Source organism: Larus michahellis, chromosome 12 (genome assembly GCF_964199755.1).
Source record: "Larus michahellis chromosome 12, bLarMic1.1, whole genome shotgun sequence".
NCBI lineage: Eukaryota > Metazoa > Chordata > Aves > Charadriiformes > Laridae > Larus > Larus michahellis.
This window is the reverse complement of record NC_133907.1, coordinates 12,172,874-12,197,162: the sequence shown is the minus strand read 5'-3', so window position 1 is coordinate 12,197,162 and position 24,289 is coordinate 12,172,874. Positions and strand designations below refer to the sequence as shown.

Sequence of the window (24,289 nt, the reverse complement as noted above, 5' to 3'; positions counted from 1 at the left end):
TGAACCGCGGTGTGGTTTTGACAGACGTACACGTGATGATGGAGCAGCTCTTGGCTGCAGGGGACGGGGCTGGGGGCCTCGGTTAATGCTGGAACTGAGTGGTTTGAGTGGATCAGTGGTACCTGGGGCACCGATTTTCAAAGGAAATTGCAGGTGTTAGGTGTTCAAAGCCCCTTGTAGCAGGTTTCCCTATCTGATTTCATTAAACTCAGCAAATATCTTCTTATGTGATGAAAATTCATGATTTTTTTTAAAGACAAATCTCACCCCACCCCCCTTAACATCAGTGCTTACCTCTTTGCTGGGGCAGGGGGAGAACCGTGTTTTTAAAAAAAAATAAAGCCTTGCTAAGTGCGCCTGTATTCCTGCTGACCTTTAACCCAAACAGCAGCTGACCTTCAGGTGGGTTTGGAGAGAAACCAGAGCCCCCATCCAGTTTGTGCTGGGGAAAAGGGGAAACAGCATCTACCAAATCCAGGTCACTTGTGGCCCAAGCCCCGATTAACCGAAGGCCGCCTGGAAGCAGGCAGCGCTCCCTGCGAAACGATGACTCCAGCGATGTTTGCAAAGGAATTCAGATAAAACTTGGTGAGGTTTTGGGAAGAATGATTGCTGCCAATAACACCATAGGCAAGATTTCAGAACAAAGGCTTTTTCTCATGAGTTAGCAAAAGCAATGCTAGCTATTTGCGATTTATGCCTCCCTCATAAATTACACTTTAAGACGAGGATTCTGTGTCATCAGAAAAGATACATTTTATTTTTATATAGCGTCTTTAACACACACTTAAGGAGAATGATGGTGTTGTCAGGGGCCTGGGGTGATGGGGGGATTTATTTATAATTTTTTTTTTAAGACAGAAGTGTTTTCAGCCTGTGAAGTTGGGAGCGGGGAGTTACAGCAGTCACCAGCTGACAGATTTAGGGGAGGAGGCAGGGATCAAAGTGAGGGGCACAGAGATCATGCATGCGTGGGAAGAGGCTCCCACGGGAAACCCATGGCAGATGTGGCCCCTGGAGAAGTCAGGTCCCACGTGTAGATCAGAAGACCCCTTCCCATGGTGTCTACGCTTTCCTCTGCTCCCTGCCCAGCCCCTCACCTGGCTGTCGTTGGAAAGCGCTCCAGGCTTCAAGCCGTGTTTGGGCACCTGAGGCTGCATCTCCATGGGGTGGTCACGTTGGCACCGACAGGTTCTGCCTCGAGGCAGGATGATGCTGCTGTTAAATCTGCCACCGTGAATTGCTCAAATTTCACCTTGGTCCATCCAGGACTCTGGTCTATCTCCATGGTGGTTCTTTGAGTTCTCCACGTCTTGGGTCACTGGGCTGTGTACAAACTGCACCTCCTGTGGATTTAGGGGTTCTTCTTAGAGCTTTTATCAGTGACAGGGTACATCTTAGTGGCTCAGAAAGAGGGAAGAAATAGGCCGGGCATGTTTAAAAATGAGAGTGCTCTCTTATATTGCGATGCCAGCCTCATGATGCCATTGCTGGGAATCTGTAGCAATGTAGCACCAAGCCTTTTTCTTCCCCAAATTTTCCAAGATGACTTGAAAAACTGAGGAATTCATTGAGTAAAGATGTATTCATTCAACAGCTATATTTTCCCCCTGTTCCTCTTGGATTTTGCCCTTATGAGCCAGCACTTGGCTTATTCTAACAGTGAGATTGCTGGTTACTAGTCCGTCAGCTGATGTATCCATGACTTTCGCATGACGTTGTCTGCTGAGACCGGGTTAACCAGCTCCCCGAGATCACTACCTTTCACTCCAGAGTCTGCAGGGAAGCTGCTGGGACAGGTAGGGACATCGTGCCGTGGCAAGCGTGGGTGCAGGTCACCCCTCAGCTTTCCTGGGACACCCCAGGCAGCAGATGGGTGTCCCCCTCTCTCCTTTGGCCTTGTCCTCCCCCCCGAGGGGTGAACCTCCCCTTCCGTGCGTCTCTTTGCCCCTCTCCGGCAGCTCCACTGCACCCCAAGTCCCGACAGCTCTACCTCTCCCTTCCCAAAAGAACTTTTGAAGCCGGATTTGCAGAGATTTGTTTTTATAAACTTTTCCTGCCTGTGCAGCAGGTTAAAGAGCTCTGGAAGGGAAGGAGGGGAAAACGGTGTATTGGGTCATCTCCATGGGAACATTGTGGGAAGATTGATATGTGCCCCGAGAGGCGGGTGCAGTTATTAGCATGTTCCAGATCCTTTCCCCTCCCACCGCTGAGGAGGAAGAAATAGCGTTTTCAAGGAGGAAAGAATGTGAACATCTGAAATAAAAGCACCACCGCAGATCCCAGCTTTTTCCAGCAGTGGGTCTCTGTTACCTGCCAACAGCAAGCACCAGCAGCTGTCACAGCCAGAGGGAGCCAGGCGGGTTTGCCCAGGAGAGGACAACCACATTGGCATGGTCAGATGGTACCAGCCATCGCCATTCAGACACAGAGCGATGGTGCTTGGCAAGGTACGGGGAGAGAGAGCATCTGGAGCCGCTCCTTGTCTGGTGGTCGTGACCAGTTGGTGCAATGGGTGTCTTCTCCTCTGCTTGCTACCCCACCAGCCCCCGTCTTTCCATATCGCAGCATCACCTGAGATGGCGAGATGGGCTCCAGCTCAGTTTGGTGAGCGCAGATCTGAGCACCCAAGTCTCTCTGGTGCAGCATTAACCAGGAAGGTCAGGGGAGGCCGGCTCGTGCCCATGTGCCTCAGTTTCCTCCCAACGCCCCGTTCTCCCTGGCCGGCACTGGGGACTGCCAAGAGCCTTCACATATGCTAACCATTTTCAAGAGTGATGGTGGGCTGAAGACAAGCCCTTTGGTCTTGCTGGAGCCAAGAATGAGACACCAGATGGTGCATGACCTGACAGAGCCCCCTGTGATCTTCTGTTTGTTATTCTCCTACAAGAACATTGCCTTGGGAAAAATCCAAGGGTTTGTTTCCAGGACCCAGACTCTTTTCATGTGTAATAACAATTGCACCTATTCTGGCCACACGCGTTGCTCACATGAGACCCTCTTGCTGCTGCAATAAGGTTTTTGGGTGCTGGGGGGCTGGTGAGGTCTCCTAGAAAACAGCATTCGGCTCCTCTGGGGCACGGCTGCGATTACCCTCCCGGTGCGTGTTTGTAGAGCACTTTACAAGAAAGAGTCCCAGCCGTGATGCTCCTCCCGTGGGCGTTACTCCAAAATTACTAGCCACAAAAATATTTTTAAAATAGAAACCTCTGCTCTGGGCTATGTAGTAATTAATCATTAATAAATCATAACACTCAGGAGAAACTTTAATGTTGCCAAGCTGATTTTAAGAGCTTGTCTAAGTGGACCTGAGTGGAGAAGCTCCTCAGGTGGAGGGTGTCTGCTTCCCTCCTGCCCCAATTAATTTCTGTCAGGCAATGAAATTTGGATGACCTGTTTCTGCGGGGCAGAAGATGAGCCTGTGTCTGTGCATGCAGCACGGTCATGATTGGAAAAGATCAAGGCGCACATTTGCAATAATAACAATAATAATAATAATGTCCCCAGAGCGGCATTTCAAATGCAAATTGAAAGAATAAAAATATCAGTTCCTGTTATAACTTTGTGGCTGCTGTAACCGAACCCAAGCGAGGACCTGAAGCTGTCCCCTCTGCCTAACTGGCAGCAGAGCTGCGATTCTCTGTTTGCTTTCATTCCTGGCCCGAGCGGGCGAGGACTCAGCCACAAGCTGAGAAACAAGGCGAGGGGCTGGGGCTGAGGAGACAGACAGTCTCGTGGTGGCACTAACCAGATGTTAATCTAGCATCAGGCAGGTGACGGCAGCTATGTGTGGTGACTAATAGTTAACCTGCTGTCCTGAGAGCTCAGCTGAGCCCTGTTGTGAGCCCGTGAACCCATCCTGGCCGGGGACCGGCTCTGCTCCTGGGGCTTCAGCTCCCAGGGCTCCGCCAGGAGTGATGCGCTCCTGCCCCTGGCTCCGGGATGGGAAACACTGGTGGCATGGACCCCGCAGGAAAGTCTTCTCGCAGTTTTGGTTTCAGTCAGTCTTAACAGTTGCCGTTCCCCTGCGATATCCGATCGCATCCTCTCTCTCTCCCTGCATTAGTTGGAACATGTTGCCCAGGGAGGCTGTGGCTGCCCCATCCCTGGAGGTGTTCAAGGCCAGGCTGGATGAGGCTTTGAGCAGCCTGGTCTAGTGGGAGGTGTCCCTGCCCAGGGTAAGGGGTGGAACGAGGTGATCTTTAAGGTCCCTTCCAACCCAAACCATTCTGTGATTAATGGACACAGCTGCCTTACTTCCCCTTCAAAGGTGCAATGGTGCCGGGTGTTGCTGGTGTGCTTTGTTGCCTTTGCATAAATGCACATACATCGATATAAAGCTACTGAGGGCATCTTTTAATCTGAAAACACAATATTTATGTAAATGCCTTTGCATAAATGCACATATATATATATAAAACTACTGATGGCATCTTTTTATCTGAAATCACAATATTGTTCAATTTAAATTTTTTGTAGTTAGAAACTTTGTGCATGTTCTGTGCGTGTCCCTGAAAGAGAGAGGGACTGGGGCGCAGTGATTTAGGGGGGTTTGAGCCCAGAGCCGCGGGGATGCCTTCATCCTGTACACAAGGCACCAGCCCCCCAGGCACAGCCCCTCTCCTTGGAAGCACGTCTGCTAATCAGTTTGTTAATTGTGAAAATAAGCCCTTTGATATTTATGACTCAGGATCAGAGTTTGGCTAGCTGTGGGAGAAATCGGCAGCCAGGGAGCGTAGGCAGGATTTATGGTGGCAGGGCACATGGAGGTAGCACTTATTTGGGCCACGCTCCCAGTAGGTTTTAAACCAAGACAGAGCTCTTAGTCTGAAGACACAATTATTTTTTGCAGCAAAGAGATTGTCTGAGAATGAAACTGATGATTTAAAAAACAAAGAGGGGGAAAAAAAGAAAAAAAGGAATTGAAACTGCGTAGGCTATTTTCAGCCACCAAGATGAATGAAACGTAAAAAAATAAAATAGGTTGCAAGTTCTGAATTCTAAAAAAGACCAGTCTGAAAGCATGAAAATCCAAGCAGGTGCTGTCAGCTCCAAGCACTGACGAGGCAGGCATTACTGCTGGCAAAGAGTGGAAGATTTCAGCGGACACACTCAGGACAACACAGATCTGCTCATCCACGGGGATCTTTGGTTATCAGAGGAGACCTGCGACACATGCACACAAATGCTTTGCTGGTGCTCCTTATTCCTGGCTCCTAAGGCTGGAGGCTGCTGGTGGAGCCCCTAGGAGGGCAGATCAGACCTGCAGCAAAAGGCTGCAGCAGAGACCAGCAGAAAAGGAGTTAATGCATCAAGCAGAAGGCGACCTGCAGCTCAGCCCTGTGCCCCCCATGCTCATCACCATCGCCACAGTCTTCCAGCCTCTTGCTAGTCCTCCTGACTTTTGCTGTCATTTACCTCGGCATGAAGCAGGGAGAGATGATCAGGACGAGGGGCAGCCGGGGCTGTGAGGAAAAACAGCCTCACCAGCGTAATAAAACCTGGAGGCGACTACTCTGCAGGACCGCTGCCCTCTCCCATAGCCCCCCACACGGGTTCAAGAGAAGAAGCCACACACAGTCATTTGGAAATGAATCTGAGCTGCGCATTTCAAGGTGTTCCTCTGAAAATTCCCTTGCCAGCATGGGATGTGCGTGGGTGGGTGGAGGACTGGAAGGGCAGGACCGGCTGGGTGCCAAATGCTCCGGCTTTGGAGGACGTCGCTCACGGCTGACCCAGCTCGTGGTGGCATCCATGGCAAGAAGGAGCTGCTGCAGCACCAGCGATGGAAGGGCAGCACTTACCTGATGGCAGCGGGAGACAGACAGGCTCAGGGGCCCCTGTTTCCACCCCACCTGCCCTTCAGCCAGTCCCAGAAAGCGATGAGCTGTTCCCGGGAAGCAGTGGATGGGTTGTGTCCTCAGCTGGGAAACACGAGGCTGCAGCCCGGCAGTGGACTGGGCGTTTGACCCACAACCGCAACACCTGACCACAAGCAAACCCACGTGTGGTGCCTGCCTTTCCCCAGGGCGGTTCATGGGAGGGCAGGTTGTCATCCGCTGGGTGCCCAAGGGGAAGTGAAGGCAGCTCTGCTGCAGCGAGGGCCAGCTCGGTTTCAGAGAAAGGGCAGAAAAACTTTCAGAAAAGATGAAGCTGGTGAGGGCTGAGCTGGCTCCGCGCTGAGGTCCCTGCGCTGCCTGCCCAGACCCGGGCAGAGGGGTGTCTCCAAGTCAGGTCCCAAAGACTCAGCGCCGAGCGCCTGCCGCACAGCCCTGTAAGCCCAGGCAGAGCCCTCTGGCTGCACGGCCGCTCTCTGGACCATGCCTCGGAGCACATCTGCTGGGATTTATGCAATGCAGGTGTTTGCACAGAGCTGTTCTTATCTATAACCCTCCTGGCACCTGAAAGCTGATTGCAGCCAGACCCCTCCATCAGACAGCAGCACTAGGACCCAGAAAAGACCCTTCCAGCACAAAGCCCATGCTAATGGCAGACTGGAGGCCCCAAAGGTCATGGCACCAAGGGCCGCAGAGATTTCCAACCGGCTGCACTTGTATTTGGGGCTTCTCCTGCCTTTGTCGGTGACTGTGACCATCAGCTGCTCCCAGGGCCAGGTCCCAGCCCAGAGCCTGGCCATGGGCATCCTCCATCCCTGCCTAAGGATAAGCCTCTGATGGGATGCTGTTGTGGTGACACTGGTATGGTAAAAACCCAGCACCCATCCTCTCTGGTTGATCCTCCCCTGCTGGGACACAAGCGATTCATTCTGGTGGAATTATCCTGGTCGAAACAGGAATAGACTGAACAAAAAAGTGCAAAAACATCTTTTCGCCCACGGATTTGGGTTCGTGCTCAGGGGCCAGCAGAGATGCCTTTCTGGCTGAAGCAGAAAACACTTCCCAGTGCCCTGCCTCTTTGGTCTCTTGCTCATGGCAATTTGGATTGGTGCTATTCAGCTGCGTTATATTTAAATTACCCATCAGGCAATTGCAGTGCGTGGTCTTAAGCAATACAACTGCGTCTGACTGCCCCGGGGGTGCCTGTATCAGGCTGTACGTGCTGACGGTACGAATGCTTTTTGCCCTGGTGACTATACAGACACACAAACAGAGCGGCTGAGGCTCTTGGAGGCTTTGCTGAAGTTTATTAGCTTTTATAACGGTCATGAAAATAATTGGATCTCAGACAGACGTCTGCAATTTGGTACAAAGGAGCAAAGGAATGAGGCCAGACGAGGTGTAAATCAGGAGTAACTCCAGAGCTGCTGGTGCAATGTGAGCAGAGCAGGGTGAGCCGGGGCAGCAGGGGGCAATGAGTCCTGGGGACGTGCTCGGGTTTGGGAAGGGTCCCAGGGTCCTTGACACAGTCTCACAGTCACCTGGTCCATCTCAGTAAGGAAGGGGATGATGTTGGAACACCTGGGCCGGGTGCTGGTCCCAGGTGCACCCTGACATGGCACCTTCCCCAGTCACTCCATTCCTGTGTCACAGGTGTCACACCACCATCGTGGGATGCTTAAATAGGTCCATTGAGGCACTAAGGGCACTGCATGAAGACCACGGGCACCAGCATCGCTTGCCCCACTGCCTGCCCTGCGCCCGTAAGTGGCCGCAAACTGGCTGCCAAGCTGCCCATCTCTACCCACAGATGACTCTGCCAGCTGGGACCCTCTTGCCTTGCTTGGCATCCCCGCTCCAGGGCCAGTGATGCTGGTGGGAGGCTCCTGTCCCATGCCGGCGCTAGGGCTTTTCCCTCTGAAGCGCTTCAAGGAGACAAACATCACCTCTTTCCGTTTTGCAGAGGGGGAAACTGAGGCCTGCGGGAGCTCCCCCACGCAAGTGGCCAGAAGAGCCTGCAGTCTCCAGGGGTTTCTCCTGTGCACTGGTGTAAGGGGGGGTTCCTGACCCCATTCCCTGCTGTGAGCCCTTCTGCCAGGGCTGCTCGGGGAGGGAGGAACGGGGGAGGGGGGCTGTTGGGGTGTGCTGACCCCGGGGAGGGGCTGGCCGAGCAGACAGGGGCTCCAGGTACTGCTGGGAGCCGCGGGTGGGCTGATCCCAGCCATGAGCTGCGCAAGCAGCAGCCGACGGGGAACTTCCAACCACAAAGCCACCCATCCTTTTCCCCCGGCTCCCTCCAAGCACACGTGCTCTCCACGCCGGCTCCATCGCAACAAGGCAGCCCCTGTTCCTCGCTCCATCCCCAGCTCCTCCCCAAGCCCTGTCCTGGCCAGCGCTGGATTTATGAATGAGTCCCCTGCTCTGGTGACAGCGGGCCCTGCCAGCCCAGCGTGGCTCGCTGCAGGGATGGAGGCGCAGAGGGATTCTGCTGCTGTCGGGAGCAGCGCATGGTGGGGAAGGCAGAGATTTGGGGTGCGCACACCCCTCCCAGCCCCTTCCCATCCCCATGCCCGCTTGCCAAGGGCTATTTTGGATTATACCTTGCCAGGTTGCCAGCTGGCACGGCTGCACGGAAAACAGCTCCTGCGTCCTCGTGTCCTGGCACAGCAGCAAAGCCCACATTGGTGACGCTTCCCTCTGCTAAGCTGGGCTGGAAACTCTGGCCGTCGGAGGGCTTTCCTGTGAGAGATGCATCCCTGCTGTAGGGATGGGACCCCGGGCAGGCAGGCAACGCGAACAGCTGGCCTGCAACCCATCTGCATCGTTCAGCGCTTTGTGTTTTTACTACTAATTAAGGCAATATAGATGAAGGATGGCCCATTTCCACACGCTTCATGCAAAACAAAGATACGGAGCTGGCAAAGCACTCGTCAACGTCATGTGCCGGAGGCATGTCATGTAAAACCATCAGTGACAGCTCGTTGGCTTGTCCAACACCTTCTGTACAGAGAGCTCTGCCCGAACTCCTGGGAAAACCCTTCCAGCCCCTCTCTGAGCCAGGTCAGGGCTCATCAGCATCCAGTCACGTGAGCACTGAACTCTCTTATGCTTCAAACATTTACTGCTGGAGTTGATGACCAGCACCCGTGGCCTCCCAGGAGCCAGGATTTCACCCTGTGCTTCCAGGCCATGCTGCTCCCTTGAGCTGAGCAGCCTCTCTGGTCTCATCTGTCCCCTTCTCTCTGCGTGCCCAGCTTGGTACCCCATCCTGGAGTGCTGTGAACCGTAACGAACCTTTCTTATTAGTTTTAAGTGGCTTTGGATCAAGCATTGTGTCAGTAGCTGGCCAGGATATTCAGGTTTATTTCTTCTGCATCTAGATTGCTCTAAGTGTGATCATCAGAAATCCTTTCCCAGGGTCACAGGGGCTGTGGTCTTTGAGGGCAGCATGAATGGAAATTGCTGCTCCTTGACATTTGGTGGCTGTACAGCCCCTTCTCCAGCTCTGTTCCTTCCTGCTGCATCCAGGAGGTCTTGGGAAAGGAAAGGGGGACGGATGACAACAAGAGATGGGGCTCAGCTCAGGGGTGAGGAAGAAGATGGTTCCATCTGGTTGGGTTCTCGCTTGCCTTGGTGCCTGGAAGCAGACAGCAGTTGCCGTGCATCTCCATTCTCTCCTGAACCTTTTTTCCTTCTCTTATCTCCCCCATGATCTCCCTGCTGTCACCAACAGCCTCCCCCCTCGGAGCCACAGCCCCACAGCTGCTCACAGCAGGTGCTTCAATGGGGTTGTGGGACCTCTTGTGTGTCTCTGGAGGAAGGTGTGAGCCCCAGTTTCATGGCAGCAGAAACTCAGGGAGACCAAGAGCTGGACAAAACCACTATTGCTGTATTTCCACAGCAGCCCCAGCCTCCAGAGAGACACTTTCCCATGGGCTCCTTGTTACTTCTATTTATTTTTTAAGACCGCTTCACATCCATGCGGTTGGGCTGTGACACAAGCTATGCTTCACTACCAGCCTTCGCTACCACGCTTGCATATAAACACACCGGCTATGCTAGCCATAGGAAAAGAACCTTCTACTTAGGGCTGGCTAAACCTCTCTCTGTAACTGCACCCTTACTTTATTAATTAGAGTTAACGTGTCTCCCTGATGAATTTGGAGGTGCACAATCCTGATGAAGGCTGCTGTCTGTGTCACAGCCTGCTGCCCGGTGATCTCAAGGCTACACGGAAAAACCCTCAGATACACCAAGAGAGGCCTCCTGATCTGAGAGCAGGAGATCCCGCACCCAGCTGCCTGGGTCGGTGTGCCAAGCAGGCCCCGGGGTCTGCTTGCGCAGAGCTTCTTGCAGATGATAGAAACAGTGGCAAAAAAATAACCATCCTCATCGGCATCAGGCAGCTGGCCATAGATCGAGTTAAACATCAATTAGTGATCATCAACTGTGATCAATTTAGATAGCTGGTTACCCATGTTTCTGTGCTATCTCCATAGTATCTGAGGTCTCTAAAGCCATCATTAGTTTTGTCTATTTATGTCTCTATACACACACAAAGATGTTGATGGAGATGTAGACGGTGCTAAGACTAGAACTGTTGGACCATCCTTTTGCTCGTTACAGTCTATGCTCTTCTGCCTTGCTCTGTCTTGCACAACCAGATGTAAACATGGTGGTGAACAGCATCCAGAGGTTACCACCATAAGAAGCTTCTCCTACCACCTTTTCTTGGCCACCTTGACCCAGGGGGGTGACCACATCTTCCCTCCTCCCAACTTACCCACCCCATTCTCTAGTTTGGTCCAGAAAAAGACCTGTATTAAAGGAAAAAAACTTTTTTATTTGTTTTGGTTTTAAGTCAGTAGTTTGTTTCTCTGACCTAAAGATGTAATTCCCCAGTAGTTTACACCTCCCTTAGCATAGAGAAGTGCTCACATAAGGTCTAATCACTGATCTAATTAAATTGATTTGCTACCACGTTAAATCAGTGCAGCTATATTGAGCAGATCAGGTCTGAGTTTCTGTTCTACCTCACCATAAAAAATGATAATAAAAAGCACCTTCAAGACATCAGTGCTAAGAATTCAAAAAGAAAGTTACATTTATTATTTTAAACCCAGTCTCGTTATTTCTGGGATGTGGATTTTTGAAAGGGGCTATGAAATCCTTGGCATTGGGAATATTCGTCTCACATTTCTCTTTTATGGAGACCTCTGTATGACATGCAAATAGTTATTAATGTTCCAGAAGGGTCTAAGGAGTTTATGAATCTAAGCCCATTGAAGGTGACAACCCACTTTTAAAAATCAAGGGGGAAAAAAAAAAGGAAGCCAACTGTTAGTCAAAAAAACACCATTATTTTTAAAATCTTTTTCATAATTATTGTTATTCGTGATTTGAGATTGATTATTGTTTCCTTAAAAAGTACCTTCATTACTTCCTCCCTGACAAAATTACTTTAAAGTAGTTATTTCCACTTGAGGTTTTGGTGGATTTCCTGACCAGGGGGTTCAGGCTTAGGCTTTTGTAGCTCTGTTACAATACTAACATTGCAAGTTAGTTTAGGAAAGATTTATGTTCCAGCTAAAACCATGATAAATAAATTTAAAACCGGTGACATAGACACTTTTATACAGAGCTATCTAATTTGGCAAAATGTACAAATTTGGTCAGATTCACTCCAACAGTGGCCCTTTCAACTCTGATTTGCAGGGTCAATTAAAAAGCTGAAATAGCAGCTCATTGGATTTTCGGAGCTCGCAGCCTCAGCCCGAGAGCAGGACAGCACCAGGCTGGGACACCAGTGTCTCCCAAAAGCCTCTCCAGCCTGACGTGATGCTGCCTGTGGACATGGCATCCCCCTGCGACATGGCACTCATGGTTGGCACCCATGGGTGCAAGTGCTGCTGGCTCATGGGTTTGCTCTGCGGGGCGGTCCTGCCCTGAACAAACGGCCCCGGCATCTTCTGCACTTGCATCTGCCAATGCACCTGCTCCAGGTGACCCTGCTCTGGCAGGGGGGTTGGACTAGGTGATCTCCAGAGGTCCCTTCCAACCGTATGATTCCATGATTACACCAAGGATTTGCACCCAGGCTGGACCCAGGCATGGTTTGGTGGGCCCCTCCTGGGGTGTGAGGGGGTGCTAAGGTCTAACCCATCTTCAGGGAGAGGACAGCCCTTAGCAGATCTGGCCTTAGGCTACTTCTGCTCATTAATGGCACTATTCATCAGGCTGATGAGCTTTGACCTGAAAAGCCCTGGCTCCTTTGAATCATTCATCCGCGGAAGATCCCACACCTGCATTTCTCACCCCATCACCTGTGCTGGCAGGGAGGAACCATGAGCCTTAATGCCAGATGACAAGTATAAGCACAGAGAGGTTCAGAGCTGGGTAACTCACAGCAGACTGCCCTTGGTGTAGAGGACTTGCAAGCCTGCAAGCAGGGCTTGTCTTCATCTCAACTTGCAAAATGCCTTCTGGCTTACTTTCCTTCTGTGCTGAGAAGGAATTGGGTCCACCCAGAGCCTGGAAAGAGCCACAGAAGAGGACAGATGCTGCATCTGCCTGCTGAGATCCCGTGTGGCAGAAACCCTTGGAGCTGCTGTTGAGAAGCAAGGCACTCGGTAAGAGTCCCTGGTGCTGGCACAGCAATCTGAGGACAGCAGCTTGTGCTAAAGGGGATGCAGGGGTGGGACCCCCCAAAACCAGCCTTGTGCACCGAGCAAGATGCAGTGCTTTCGTGGCAGTCCCTGCTGGCCCATCCATACCGCTGCCATATGAAAGCAGCAATTTGGTGAGCATGGCCATAGCTGTGAGCATCACCCAAGGGTTAGTCTGTGCCAGAGAAGGAACTGAGCAGCCCTTGAAGCCCTGAGAGTGCAGGACTGTCCTTCCTCCCTGGGAACCACTGCCCAACTACAATAGGACCACTGAAGCTAATAAAGCCATTAATAAGGCCACATGTCATCTCCTGACTAAGGTGTGAGCGATTCACACCTCATTCAGGCTTGAAAGTCTGAAAGATCCCACATTTGGTCAAAACTCCCCTCCAGCCTGCAAGGCAAGCTAGCAAAAGGGCAGTTCTCTGTGGCTTGGGGTAGGGGGGTGGAGCAGGGGGCTCTCTTCTGTCGAGTTTTCCAGACTAAGCTGAACTTAGGCTACCTCAAAGCCCTCAGGCTAAAGTGGGTCTTGTAGGAGGACATGGCACGCTGGCACGTCAGTGGGTGGGAAGCTTCTGCTGGATTTTCAGCTCTTGTCACTGACTTAGGCAAAGTTTTTAAAGGCTCCGTTTCAAAAGCGCTCTTGGGTTTAGCAGGGGTGGTCCCTGGGATACGTCTGGCCTGGCGCTCGGAGTGATGAGTATTAGAGCTCCTGTGGATTTTGGATGGGTTTAGGCTGCTCAGATCTCCTGGAGTTGGGCCCAGCATTCTTCACGTGGCACAACTCCAGAAGTGGAAGCACTCCAAGTGAGCAGTTTCTTTCCCAAAATGGGGATTCTTCTTTCCTTTGGATGGAAAACACTACAGACAGGGGAAATATTATCGCATTGTACTGTGAAGGAGAACCATTTATTAGCTGTGGGTACCAAATTTAACTCTGGGTATTTTTTAATAGCAGTTGTGATATGAATAGAAGCGTTTGGACCCTTTCCTTGCAATGTCAGGAATCTGCATCACAGAATTATGCTACTACGTGAGAAATAGCAACGGAAATCAGCTACAGGAGGAAAAAAAAAAAAGAAGTGAAACCGGCTAGCCTAAATTCATGAGAAATTCATTCCAGGGGCACAGATTATATGAAATGGTTCCTTATCTCGCTTAAATTTGCAACATGTTAATGCTTAAAAAGAGCCATCCTATTGCCTCTTACACTTGCTGTATTATGCAAGGGTGGCTTTTCTCGTGTGCTTTGGGGCTCCCGAAGCACCCACGCTTGGCTGCCGGGAGCCCGGACGATAGGGTAATCTCCAAATACAAGGCGCCGCTCTAAGCAGTAAAACAGGCTGAAGCAAGGTCCCGCTTATGGGTTTCTCTGCTTTCTCAAGCAGGAGAGTTACTTCTACTTGCTAGGAGCAGGGAGGCAATGTGGCACGGTGGAATATATACACCCGGCTGCGTTCAGCATTAGGCAATGGTCACACAGCAGCCACAAACCATCACAGCAGCTGGATGTGTGTTTGTGTATGTCAGCTGGCTCCGTGAGAAAATGCAGTACATACTCTTTTAGATTATGATCCAAATGTTCTTTTTTTTTTTTCCCATTATACCAACCTTTCTACCAGTCCTGGCTCTGTTAACCGTGGCAAACGAGGACACAATAAAGTTCAATTGATATCAGCTATTGTTTTCAAACTAGTAATTTCCCAGGACTTCTGCAAGCTTCTCCCATCCCAGGTGAAACTTGGTAATTAAGACTGACCTTTGAAGGCTCCCACTTGCAATGGTATCTGCTGGTTCTGCTTAATTTGCTCCCCTGTCTTGCATGTAAAACTGTGAATAACTGCTGTGGTTTATTAAAGTGGAAAATAAAGTGCTTTCAAGGCACCGAGATCATTTAGTTTCCAAACATTTGACAGTACGTAATAGGTATGAGTGTTTTGAGCAGGTTATTCTAATGAAAAATGAGGGGAGTCACATATCTGACTGTTCCTATTTTGTACGAGTGTCAACTTTGTTATGGTGACAGCAGGTTTACACGGTTACACTGATCTGCAATCCTGCGCATCAGGCAGGTCTCTCTGGCTGTGAAAAATCGTAGACTAGCAATGTAAGTATCCGAATCATAGCTTTTACAAAAGAGCTAAGATTCAAAAATCGTGACAAGCTTTTAAAAATCAGATTTTTAGGTTTAAATCTGTTTTGCAACTGAGCTTTTGTTACCTCCTCATTAGCAGAATGCACTTTTTTCATATTCAGAAGCCTTTTATTTAAATATATATATTCTCTTTCTAAAACATAAGTACTAGAAACTTGCTGCTGCCTCTAACAAAAGTAGAGATTCTTACGAAGTAACACCAAGGAAAACAAAACAAGTGAACGTGGATACATGGGGCAGCTAATAAAATTGGACAAACTGGCAATGTTGCGTTCCCTCCTCCTGTACTCTGAAAGACCTGGACTTTTAATATTGTAATCAAAAATATCAAGATCTGGATGTATTTAATTAGCAAATCTGTTTCTTTTGCAAGCTTGAAATGTATCACATAATAAAGCTGAATATAGAAGAAAATTAACTGAAAGAACGCAATGTAAACGGCTTTACCTGAGGCTAAAAACAAGGCAATGGCTTGAAAAGAGAGCTACGGAGGGTTTAGGGGTTTGGATGTATAGGTTTCATGTCCTGTGTTGATCCTGGAGCCTCACTTTTGTATTTACCTTCAGCTTCTTAGGCCTGGGACAGCCTTGTTTTAGCCTGGGCACCACAACCCCATGGAGCCCACGCTGGCTCCGATGCCTGGGGAAGGCCGGAGTCCTGCTTTTGCTGCATGGAGCGCTATCCAACCTTTGGGGTCACCTTTGACAAAGCCTTTGCAGAGCCCGCTGAGAATCACTGGCCCAACTGCCACATGAGGGAGGCAGGTCTGTGGAAGCTGTTGCCCTCCCCAACTCTCTGCTCCAGCGTCCAGAAAGAAGCAGCATGGAAGTGGAGGCTGCAGCCACCCTGCAGGCACAGCACAGTCATAAGTGTGGTCTGGCCAGGGGATCTCCCGCATTTACAGATCTCGTCCATGCACAACAGCAGGAACTCAAGCTGGAGCAAGGTGTAGGATCCCATCCTGACACAGGACCGTAAAGCTGGTCAGAAAAAAGGCACCCCTCTCTCAAAACAGGCACTCTGAGCACAGCAAGAAGTCCCCGCTGCACCAAATATATCAAATCTCACAATTCGCCAGGATCAAGAATTGGAAGGTTTCCTACAGGTTTTATATCCAGGACGATTTATGATTTAATTTAAACACGTAGTTTCCAGCCATTTCTTTTTGCAAGCAATCACCTAGGCTACATTAACCTGATGGTGATGTACTGCAGTCCCAGGGAGCCCTGGAGAGACCGAGAGAGACAACAGCACTCAGAGGTGTGAACTTCCCCCATTTATCTTGATGGGGTGTGCACAGCCTTGCCAGGGAAGCAGGTCTAAGTGTGTTAACCACTTCACTGCCAGCCTCTGCCGTGGAAAGGGCTGGTTGTACAGCGGTGTGTCCTGTATGGGCCTTTCTCTTCCTTTGGTAGAGCCTCCCCCGCAGCAAAGGATGCAAGGTGGGAAAAGGATGAGGGTTGTGCAGACTCCTGGAGTGCAATGGTACAGGTTATAGGTTTGGAGGGGGTCCCATGAGATCAGGCGGGTTTTTTTTATCGCACGGCTTGTTGCAACAGATGTGGCCACACAGGTGTTACAGTTTAATTTGCTTTTGAACAAGTTATATATCCCCCTGTCTCTTGGGTTCTAACAGGGAAGCAGAGGCTCCTTGCAGGGCTCCACTTGGGCCCCAAGCAAACACTATGGGAGAGCGGAGACGAAACGTGGCAGATGGGAACTGATCCGGGGAGGCACTTCTGCCTGGTTTGGGTATGGATGTCTCAGCCGGAGGTTTCCTTCATCATATGAGTGGTATTTCACAGCAGCGGCACAAGGTTTTGCTTGTCACTAATGGATCCGGGAGTGGTCTTTATTAGGACCTGAGCTAACGAACTGGGCAGCTCCCTTTACATTCAGAGCTCTCCTAGCTGGCTGCCAGCAGACTCTTGCAGGCAGCGCGGCGCTGAACCTCTCATGTGCCAGTTCGGAGGCTGTGTTTTGCAACCAGACAGGCGTTTGCAAATGCCTGTGAAGATGGCAGCTGGTAGCAGAGGTAGTGATCCTTTCCTCTGAAGAGGGCTGGCGGCAGCTGCAGTGTGGTGGGGCTTGCAGCCGGTCCCTCTCTTGTGGCAGCACACAGCCACCTGAGCAAGGCTTCCTGGGGAGGGAGATAGATGTAAGATTTAAAGTGAAATTGCTGCTTCAAAGAAACGGCTTTTAGGAATCTCTCGTGCCTAAAGATGCAGGTGCTGGACTGCTCCCAGGCTGTTCTGCATCTCTGGATGCAGACTCTCCACCCCTGGACAGCAGCGAGGAGGGGCTCAAAGCCCCCTTTCATCTCATTCTTGTGAGCTAGGGGCAAACACATCTTCCAACAGGGAAGGTGTGTGAAACAGCCTTTTCATTATGTTTATATTTAAAAACCTAACAGTGACTAAAACAGTTTGCATAATAAACAGCTCTAGAGCCAGAAATATTTGCCTGCTCTTGGTAAAAAAAGGAAGTCCTCAGATCCTCTTCTGAAGACTGTAAGAAAGTGATAGAGTTTTCCCTTTACAGGATATAAATATGCAGTGCAAATAGGTGGCTGCTGTCGCTGCTTACATTTTGATGTATCTCTTCAGATAGCCTGGCAGCGCCAGATTATTTTAGTGTCAAATCAAAGCTCTGGTTGTGTAAAGAAGCTGAGGAAAGGTACAGTCTGTGTTGCAGCACAGGATGGAAGCTCCAAGAAGACTGGAGGCAGTCCTGTGAGACATGTACCAGCCATGCATACTAAACCTGCCATTTAGTACACTGAAAATAAAACCCCTTCAGTAGAGCTGCTGCAGAACAGAAATAAATGTCTTCAGATTTGGGTTGTGGCAGGGGGGTGTTTTTCTAGGGAGGTAGGTGATTCAGTCTCACATTAGGTGAAAGAAAATAAAGCTTTTGTTTCCTTTTTACCCTCTGTTTCCTTATGAGAGAAAAAATTTAAAGGGCTTGTTTACACTCAAAGAAAAATCTTGCTGAATGATCCCTTTTTAAAGCAGAAAGCTCTCATTTGCAATGCACCTTTGCTGTCCTTGACTTTAACATCAGCCCAGACCTGCCGGATCTGTGTCTCTCCTTAGTATCGCTCGTATTTGGATGTAGGGAAGCTGTACAGCGCGTAGCATGGTGGATTCTCTGCATGGTTACTGTGGCCTCTGCATTCCAGCCCGATACAGTCACGTAGCCAAATAACTACAGGTCAGTCACATACTTGAGCTCTCTGCAGGTCAGATGCACACACCAAGCTCGTCTCCTTTCCTGCCAAAGGGAACTGATGGCTGCATCGCTTTGAAATGCTTGAAATCAAACTGCACATCATGCCATTGGTGCTTATACAGGTTTTGTAGGAGTGTGACTCAGCCGAGCTCACAGAGTTCCTCCGGTGGAGAGACAGTGTACGAGAAAGTCCCACAGGCCCTGAGCCCACCAGGAGCCCGTCTGTAGGGAAGACTCAACCCAGGTGAGTCGCCCAGCCCAGACAACACTGTCAATGTTTCCATGCGCCGCAGCCCTGCCTGACATTGACCAGGATGCCCGAAGCACGGCCATAACCAGCTCCCGGCTGCCTTGCGGAGACGTCCTGCCCCTCTTCACGGCTAAACCCTGCCCGGGGGTGGGGGGCAGGCCCACCAGGCCGAGGCTGGGCCCAGGGCCTGCCACGAGGGCCTCCAAGGAAACCCAGCGGCCCGTTTCTTTAGCGGGGGCTGTGGGGCCTCGCTCACGATGTGACTGTGCCGGTCCTCACGGGGATCCGAGGAGGGGGACACGGCCGCCCCGCCGCCCCTTCTCGCCGTGCGGGCGCCGCCATGCTCCCCTGACAGGCCGGAGGGGGGCGGAGCCTGCGCGGCGGGAGGCGGGGCTAGGTATGCAAATGAGCCGGCGGCCGGCTGGGTGCGGCGAGGCGCATGCGCACCGCGCGCCCCCGTGGGACACGGCTTCTTACACAATGCGCCGCGTCCCTCCCGCGACGGGGGGGCGGGGTCTATCATGCAAATAAGGGCCGGCTTCCGCCGCACGATTGGAGCGGAGGGAGGAAGAGGCGGGGCCGGATATGTAAAACGCGGGTCTTTTGCGCCCGTATGCAAATTCCGCCGGCTGGCGCGCGGGGAGGGGTGTGGCTTGAATGCAAATCGCCAGACTGCCGTTTGTCGCGTCCCCGCCCCCGCGTCCTGCCTTGTGCCGCCTGGGCCCCGCCCCGCCTATAAGAGGCGTTGCGCCTGCGCAGTGCGCTGAAATGAGGACTTAGTCTGTTACACAACGGCGGCGAGGCAGGGGTTGCGCTCTTCCTCGCGTCCGGGCTCGGCTCCTCTCCTCGGCTTTCCTCGCCTTTCCTCTCCTCCCGCTCCGCTCGGCCTCCCGCGCCCTCCGGCATGAGCGGGGACCAGCTGCACAACGATTCCCAGGTGAGCGCCCCTTCACCGCCCGCTCCCGGGGGACCCCCCGGCCCCTCGCCAGCGAGGCCGCGGGGTCTTTACTCCCCCTCAGGGTCAGCCCTGGGGACCCGGCTGATCTCCCTCTCCCCTCCTTACCCTCAGTGAGGGGAGATGTGCCCGGCTGCTGCCCGCTGCCTGTCCCCGCCAGGGGTGGCCCACGCGTCTGGGGAAAGCCCTGTCAACCCGGCCTGTCCCCTCCGCCTCATCGTGCTGGGGGGCCCCCATCCACCGAGCCTCCCCCCTAGCCCCGGGACCCGTTGAGTGACGGTGGGGGAGAGGGGACCCGTGTGTGACCCTCCGCCTGGGAGAAGGGGAGGGGGGCGGCTCGCCATCTTCCCCGGCCTCGGTCCCCTCGGGTCGGGGGCGGGGGGGACGACCCCGGGAGCTGTGCGGGTGCCGGTTCACCCTGTCCCCCCCACCAGCCACGGAGGGAATGAATCGTGCCGTTCTCATTTGGTATTTAATTTCCTTAAAAATGAGAATGAAGAAAAGGGGGGGAAAAATCCCCTCACCCCACCAAAAAAAAAAAAAAAAAAATTCTCCCCCGTCGGGACGGCGTTTCTCACGGTGTCTCCCTGTCTCCTCTCCCCGCAGATCGAGGCGGATTTCCGAGCGAACGGTGAGTGTGGCCCCGGCGCTGCCCTCCCCTAGCCCGGCCGCGCCGCGCCGGCCGCGCACAGACATGGCGTCCCAGAGACTAAGTCCCGGCTCCTCGCTCACCGGCCCCATTGTTCCCATCGAGCCGCCAAAAACCCCCCTTTCCTGCCGGCCTCCACCCCCCCCGACCCCCGCCCCCCATAGTGGAGGCACCGCAGGCCCCCGATCCGAGCCCATCGGTTCTCCCGGGGTCCCCTTTGGGCCCCGATTCCTCCCTGGAAAGTCGCCTTGTCGACGGTCGGGACTTAGTCTCTGCGCCATTTTCTTTTTCTCCTCTCTTCTGTGTGGCTTTCTCTCCTTCTCCTTCTCCTCCTCCCCGAGCTGCCGGAGACGAGCCTTCTGCAGAGGCACCGGGCGGCGATCCCCGGCCCCCAGCCCCTTCTTAACCCGGGGGAAAGCAAAGTTTTTACCTAAAATACATCCCCAAGACCTTTTTTTTTTTCTTTTATCGCAGCCTCCCTTCCCCCCACTGCTCCCCGTCTCTGTTCCTTTCAGGGAATCCCTCCCTTCCCCTAAAATGAAAGGTGATTGCAACATGTTGCTCTTTAAAAGAGTCTGCTGCATCCATTTTAAGATCAGTCTTATTTCTTTTCTTGCCATTTAATTGATGTAACTTTACCTTGTTGGGTGGGGCTTTTTAATTAAAATAAAAGCCCACATTAAAAAAAAAAAAAAAGAAAAGCAATATAGACAATTCCAGAAAGGTAGACAGCATCTCTTCAGAAAGTTTGCAAGGTAACTGTTAATTTTGTTCAGAAACGCTATAGGAGTCGTGTAATTTTATATATATGTATATATTTTTATATACATATATATACACTTACATGTCTATGTATTCATATATATACACACACATACAATCTTTTCTAGTCAGCCTGATGGCTGCTAACTTTTTTTGATCATTTATTCATTTTTTTCAAGGAAGCAAGCTAATTGCAATCATCCCCCAGGTTAGTAGGTGACAAATTGAAGGGCTTAAGCAAGGGTAGAGGGGAGTTGAGGACGTAGCACCTACCTTTGTGTGTATGTGTTATTGTCACTGGGATGCGTGAGGAACTCCGACTGGTGAGGTGGTAGAGGACAAAAAATGGTTGAAGATACCTGGTTGACTTATAGTTACGCTGATATTTAGCATGCTTTTCTGGACAATGTCCATGTGCCTGGCTGCTTTGTAGGCTACTGCGTGTAAATATTTACAGATCTCCGTTTGTGTGCACCTTTCTTTCTGTCAGTTCTTTGGAATGTGATTGTGCGTGTGCAATAAGAGCAGACAGTAGCGAATATGCAGTTTTTGAACTTTTACTTCCATTCTGAATCTATAGTAGGGCTCTACGAATAATCCTTAACAGAAAAAAGGGGTGCAGTGTATTTCCCAAGAAGTGCAGGAGGAACTCTTGAAGCAACTTAAATATAAGTGTGTATTTGAATTCTTGTAGCATTCTTACGCTGGAAAATCCTTGCTTAAGGATCATTTTTATTTAGGGAAAACTACTCCCTGGTAAGCTTTAGCTATGTACTGATTTACATAGGGAAATGATGCATATTTGACCTTTCCACTCCAGCTTCCAGTGGACCTCTTAGAGGGATTCTTCTCTATTGTGACCATGTGCTGTTTTATTCTTTTAAGGGTTTTAGGCATACAGCAGTTAAAACTCCTCCAGTTTTTATTTCTACCATGTGTTGGAGGAATTCAATACAGAAATTCAAAGTAAGGCATATTGATGGAAAAACTGAATTCCTGGTGAATCAAACATACCCAAGAAATTCTCACCAGTGTAGGTATCTGCACTTTTTTCCTCCTATTGCAATTATTTTACGATGGTCATGTAACAGCATTGTGACTGATCAGAGGCCCCTAAAATCCAAAATCCTTTTCAGTGCTGAAAGGTGCGTATAACCCTGTTAGTCTTGTTAAGGGAATAATACAGAATAGACACTGTCCTCTCTGACCTTGTGACCAGGACTGATCTCCCTGAAAACCTGTCACCTCTGCTTGCTCCAAGCCTTGTTTCTTCTACACAGGAGTTCTTTGCACTTCTGTGTCGGGAACTGCAATTCTCATTTAGGCATAGTGGTGAGTCTCACCCTTATATTCTTGTTTTCATCCTATTTAGTGGCAAAGATCAGGAGTGGCTGGTAGGAATCTAAAGTACTTCTCCCCCTTCCCCGCCCCCCCCCCCCCCCCCCCCCGATGTTTAGGATTGGTTTGTACTTTGATTATTAGGCAGCACTTAAAAGGAGACTTTGGCTCTACTGTTAGGCTGCCTTTCCTCTTTATGTTCGGGGGAAGGAAAGGTTTTCTGGGGGCTGGTACTGACTCATTCTAAATGTTGAAAGTACCAGCAGTAAACATTTTTGTTAATAAAGAATGTTTTGGGTGACTTCTGGATACTGTATCAGTAGTAGAGCAGCTTAAGTACTTTGAAGCTTCCTGTTGTTGCTGATGTTCCGATCTGGGTGGATGGACATCCCATCTCCTGTTGTGATGACAGGAGCTGTTGCAGCTGAAGTAAGGTGGGTGGGGGTGGATCTGCTGTCCCATTGCAGGTCACCCAGGGGCACCCTGGTTGTAGCCGAGAACTCGGGTCTGATTACACACCCCTTTCATTGATAGCAGGGTAGTGTTAGGTATGAGGGAGGATGCCAGCAGTAAATACGTGTTCCTGGCTATTTCTTGTCATTAAATAGCCAGGTCACTCTAAGCAAGAGCATCCTGGGCAAATTCCAACTTGGGTAATTGCATTCCGTCTCAATATCCAGATTCTCCCTCCTGTTTAATTTGGCCATAGTGGGTATTTTTTTCACCTTCACTGTATTTTTAGTATCAGTACGCACTGCAAAGAATTTTCCGTGCTCAGTCCTAGCACTGCCTGTTTGCAAACCATCCTGAGAACAATATTGTTCTGAAAGAGCGAGCCTTTTTTTGCAAGTAACATCCTCACAGTTTTCAGCGTTGTAGAAGGGAAATGGTAGTCTAAAACTGTAATTTCCAAGTAGAGCTTGGTCATTGAAAATGACCCCTTCTTCACAGATGCAAATGTTGAATCACAACTATGTACTTAGGGAGGGAACCAGTCTGATTATTTTTTTTCCTCAGTTGGTAAAAATGCAGATCACTTCAGATGCAAAATCTGTTTGGATTCTATTGAGTTTTGCCTTTAAGAGCTTTGTTGTTAAGGTTGAATGTAACAACCTCTTACTACTGAGGGGAGTGTTGAGACTAAAAGCAATTTATCTTGACTTTTCGGTTCTCCCATTGTGTTTGCAGAGTGCAGTAGATAAAAACTACTTTTGTTTGCAAAATAATCAAATTGTATTCCAAAGCTGCTAAATTCCGCTCACTGCTTTTAGTGTCTTGGCTGTTCATCAGCCTTTGATCAGAACTTGTGTAAAATCCAGAACTGTTCTGTGTAGAAGGTGAAGACATCACCCTAAGCAGTGGGTTTTTCTCTCTGGTTGACTTGGCCAGTAATACTAAGATGCCATTTGAGGCTGGTATCACTGTCGTAACCATTACAGTATATTACCAGGAGTCAAGTATGAAATTGATTGTCCAGCGTCATAGAGGTGGCTTCTGGAAGTCAAACACGCTTGAAGGAGGGGCTTGCTTTAGCATTGAATTTTTTTAGGGGGAAAAAGGAGCCTTTGCTGCTGCAGCATCTTATCGCAAACTGGCAGGTTTTTTTTAATGTTGGCCTGGGTGCTCGTATGGCACCTCTGTATATATCAGCGTGAAGATATGAAAGGGAGTTAGCAAGAGGGAAATTAAAATTAAATAGCAAGAGTGCTGAACAGATGCCTTACAAGTTAAGGAATTTCAGCACGCTTCGTGTTTTGCATTAAATTCATGCTTCACGTGTAATAGAGCTGTGCACGTAAAAGGTGGGGGTGATTCAAATGCTAACAAACTGAAAAGCGACATAACAGAGATCCTTAAGAATTCTCAAGGGTTGTGAAACAAGTCTGTGGGAGACCAGATCTGTTCTTCCTTGCTGCTGCTTTGTTGGCGCCTTCTGGATGAGTGAGGTTTTTTTGAAGGAGAGCAGGGCCACCTCTGACCCAGGGCTCTGTGTACCTTAGTGCTGCTGTTAGAGCCACTGTACTAAACAAACTCGATGAAGTTAGGAAGCTTGAAGGTAAAACTCTTGTGCACTATTGTCAGGGCGAAACTGTCTTTTAAGTTCCCTGGGAGCATGTCGTCACCAGCGCCTTTAAATGTCAAATGTTTGGCAAGGGATCCAAAATACAAAAGGTAGTTAATGGTATTTAGATGCAGATTGATATCTCCACTGAAAATTTCCTTTCCCTTTTTTGTGATACATGGAGATGTGAATCCTGAAGAATGTAATTTGTTCCTTCCAACACAAGCCTTGAGTCACTCCCTGTCTTCGCTTCCAGACTGCAGTGCTGGGTGATGAGCTGCATTGTCAGTGCTGCCCACAGCCTCAGAACAATACCCGCTGGAGTTTTAACTCTGAAATCACTTAGCTTTTTTTTTTATTTTAGGATTTAACGTCAGACCCCAAT

At 50.2% G+C, this 24,289-nt stretch overlaps 1 protein-coding gene across 1 annotated transcript in view; it reads left to right on the top strand.

Annotated features, from left to right (window-relative positions):
• Positions 1 to 18,900: 18,900 nt before the first annotated feature.
• The window catches only part of TOP1 (DNA topoisomerase I), a 70,013-nt gene continuing 64,624 nt past the window's right edge, over positions 18,901 to 24,289 (top strand). Inside the window, exons 1-2 of the mRNA XM_074604729.1 lie at positions 18,901 to 19,075; positions 19,700 to 19,724. Coding sequence (XP_074460830.1) covers positions 19,043 to 19,075; positions 19,700 to 19,724 — 58 coding nt within the window. The 5' untranslated portion in view covers positions 18,901 to 19,042. The remainder of the gene's footprint in view (positions 19,076 to 19,699; positions 19,725 to 24,289) is intronic.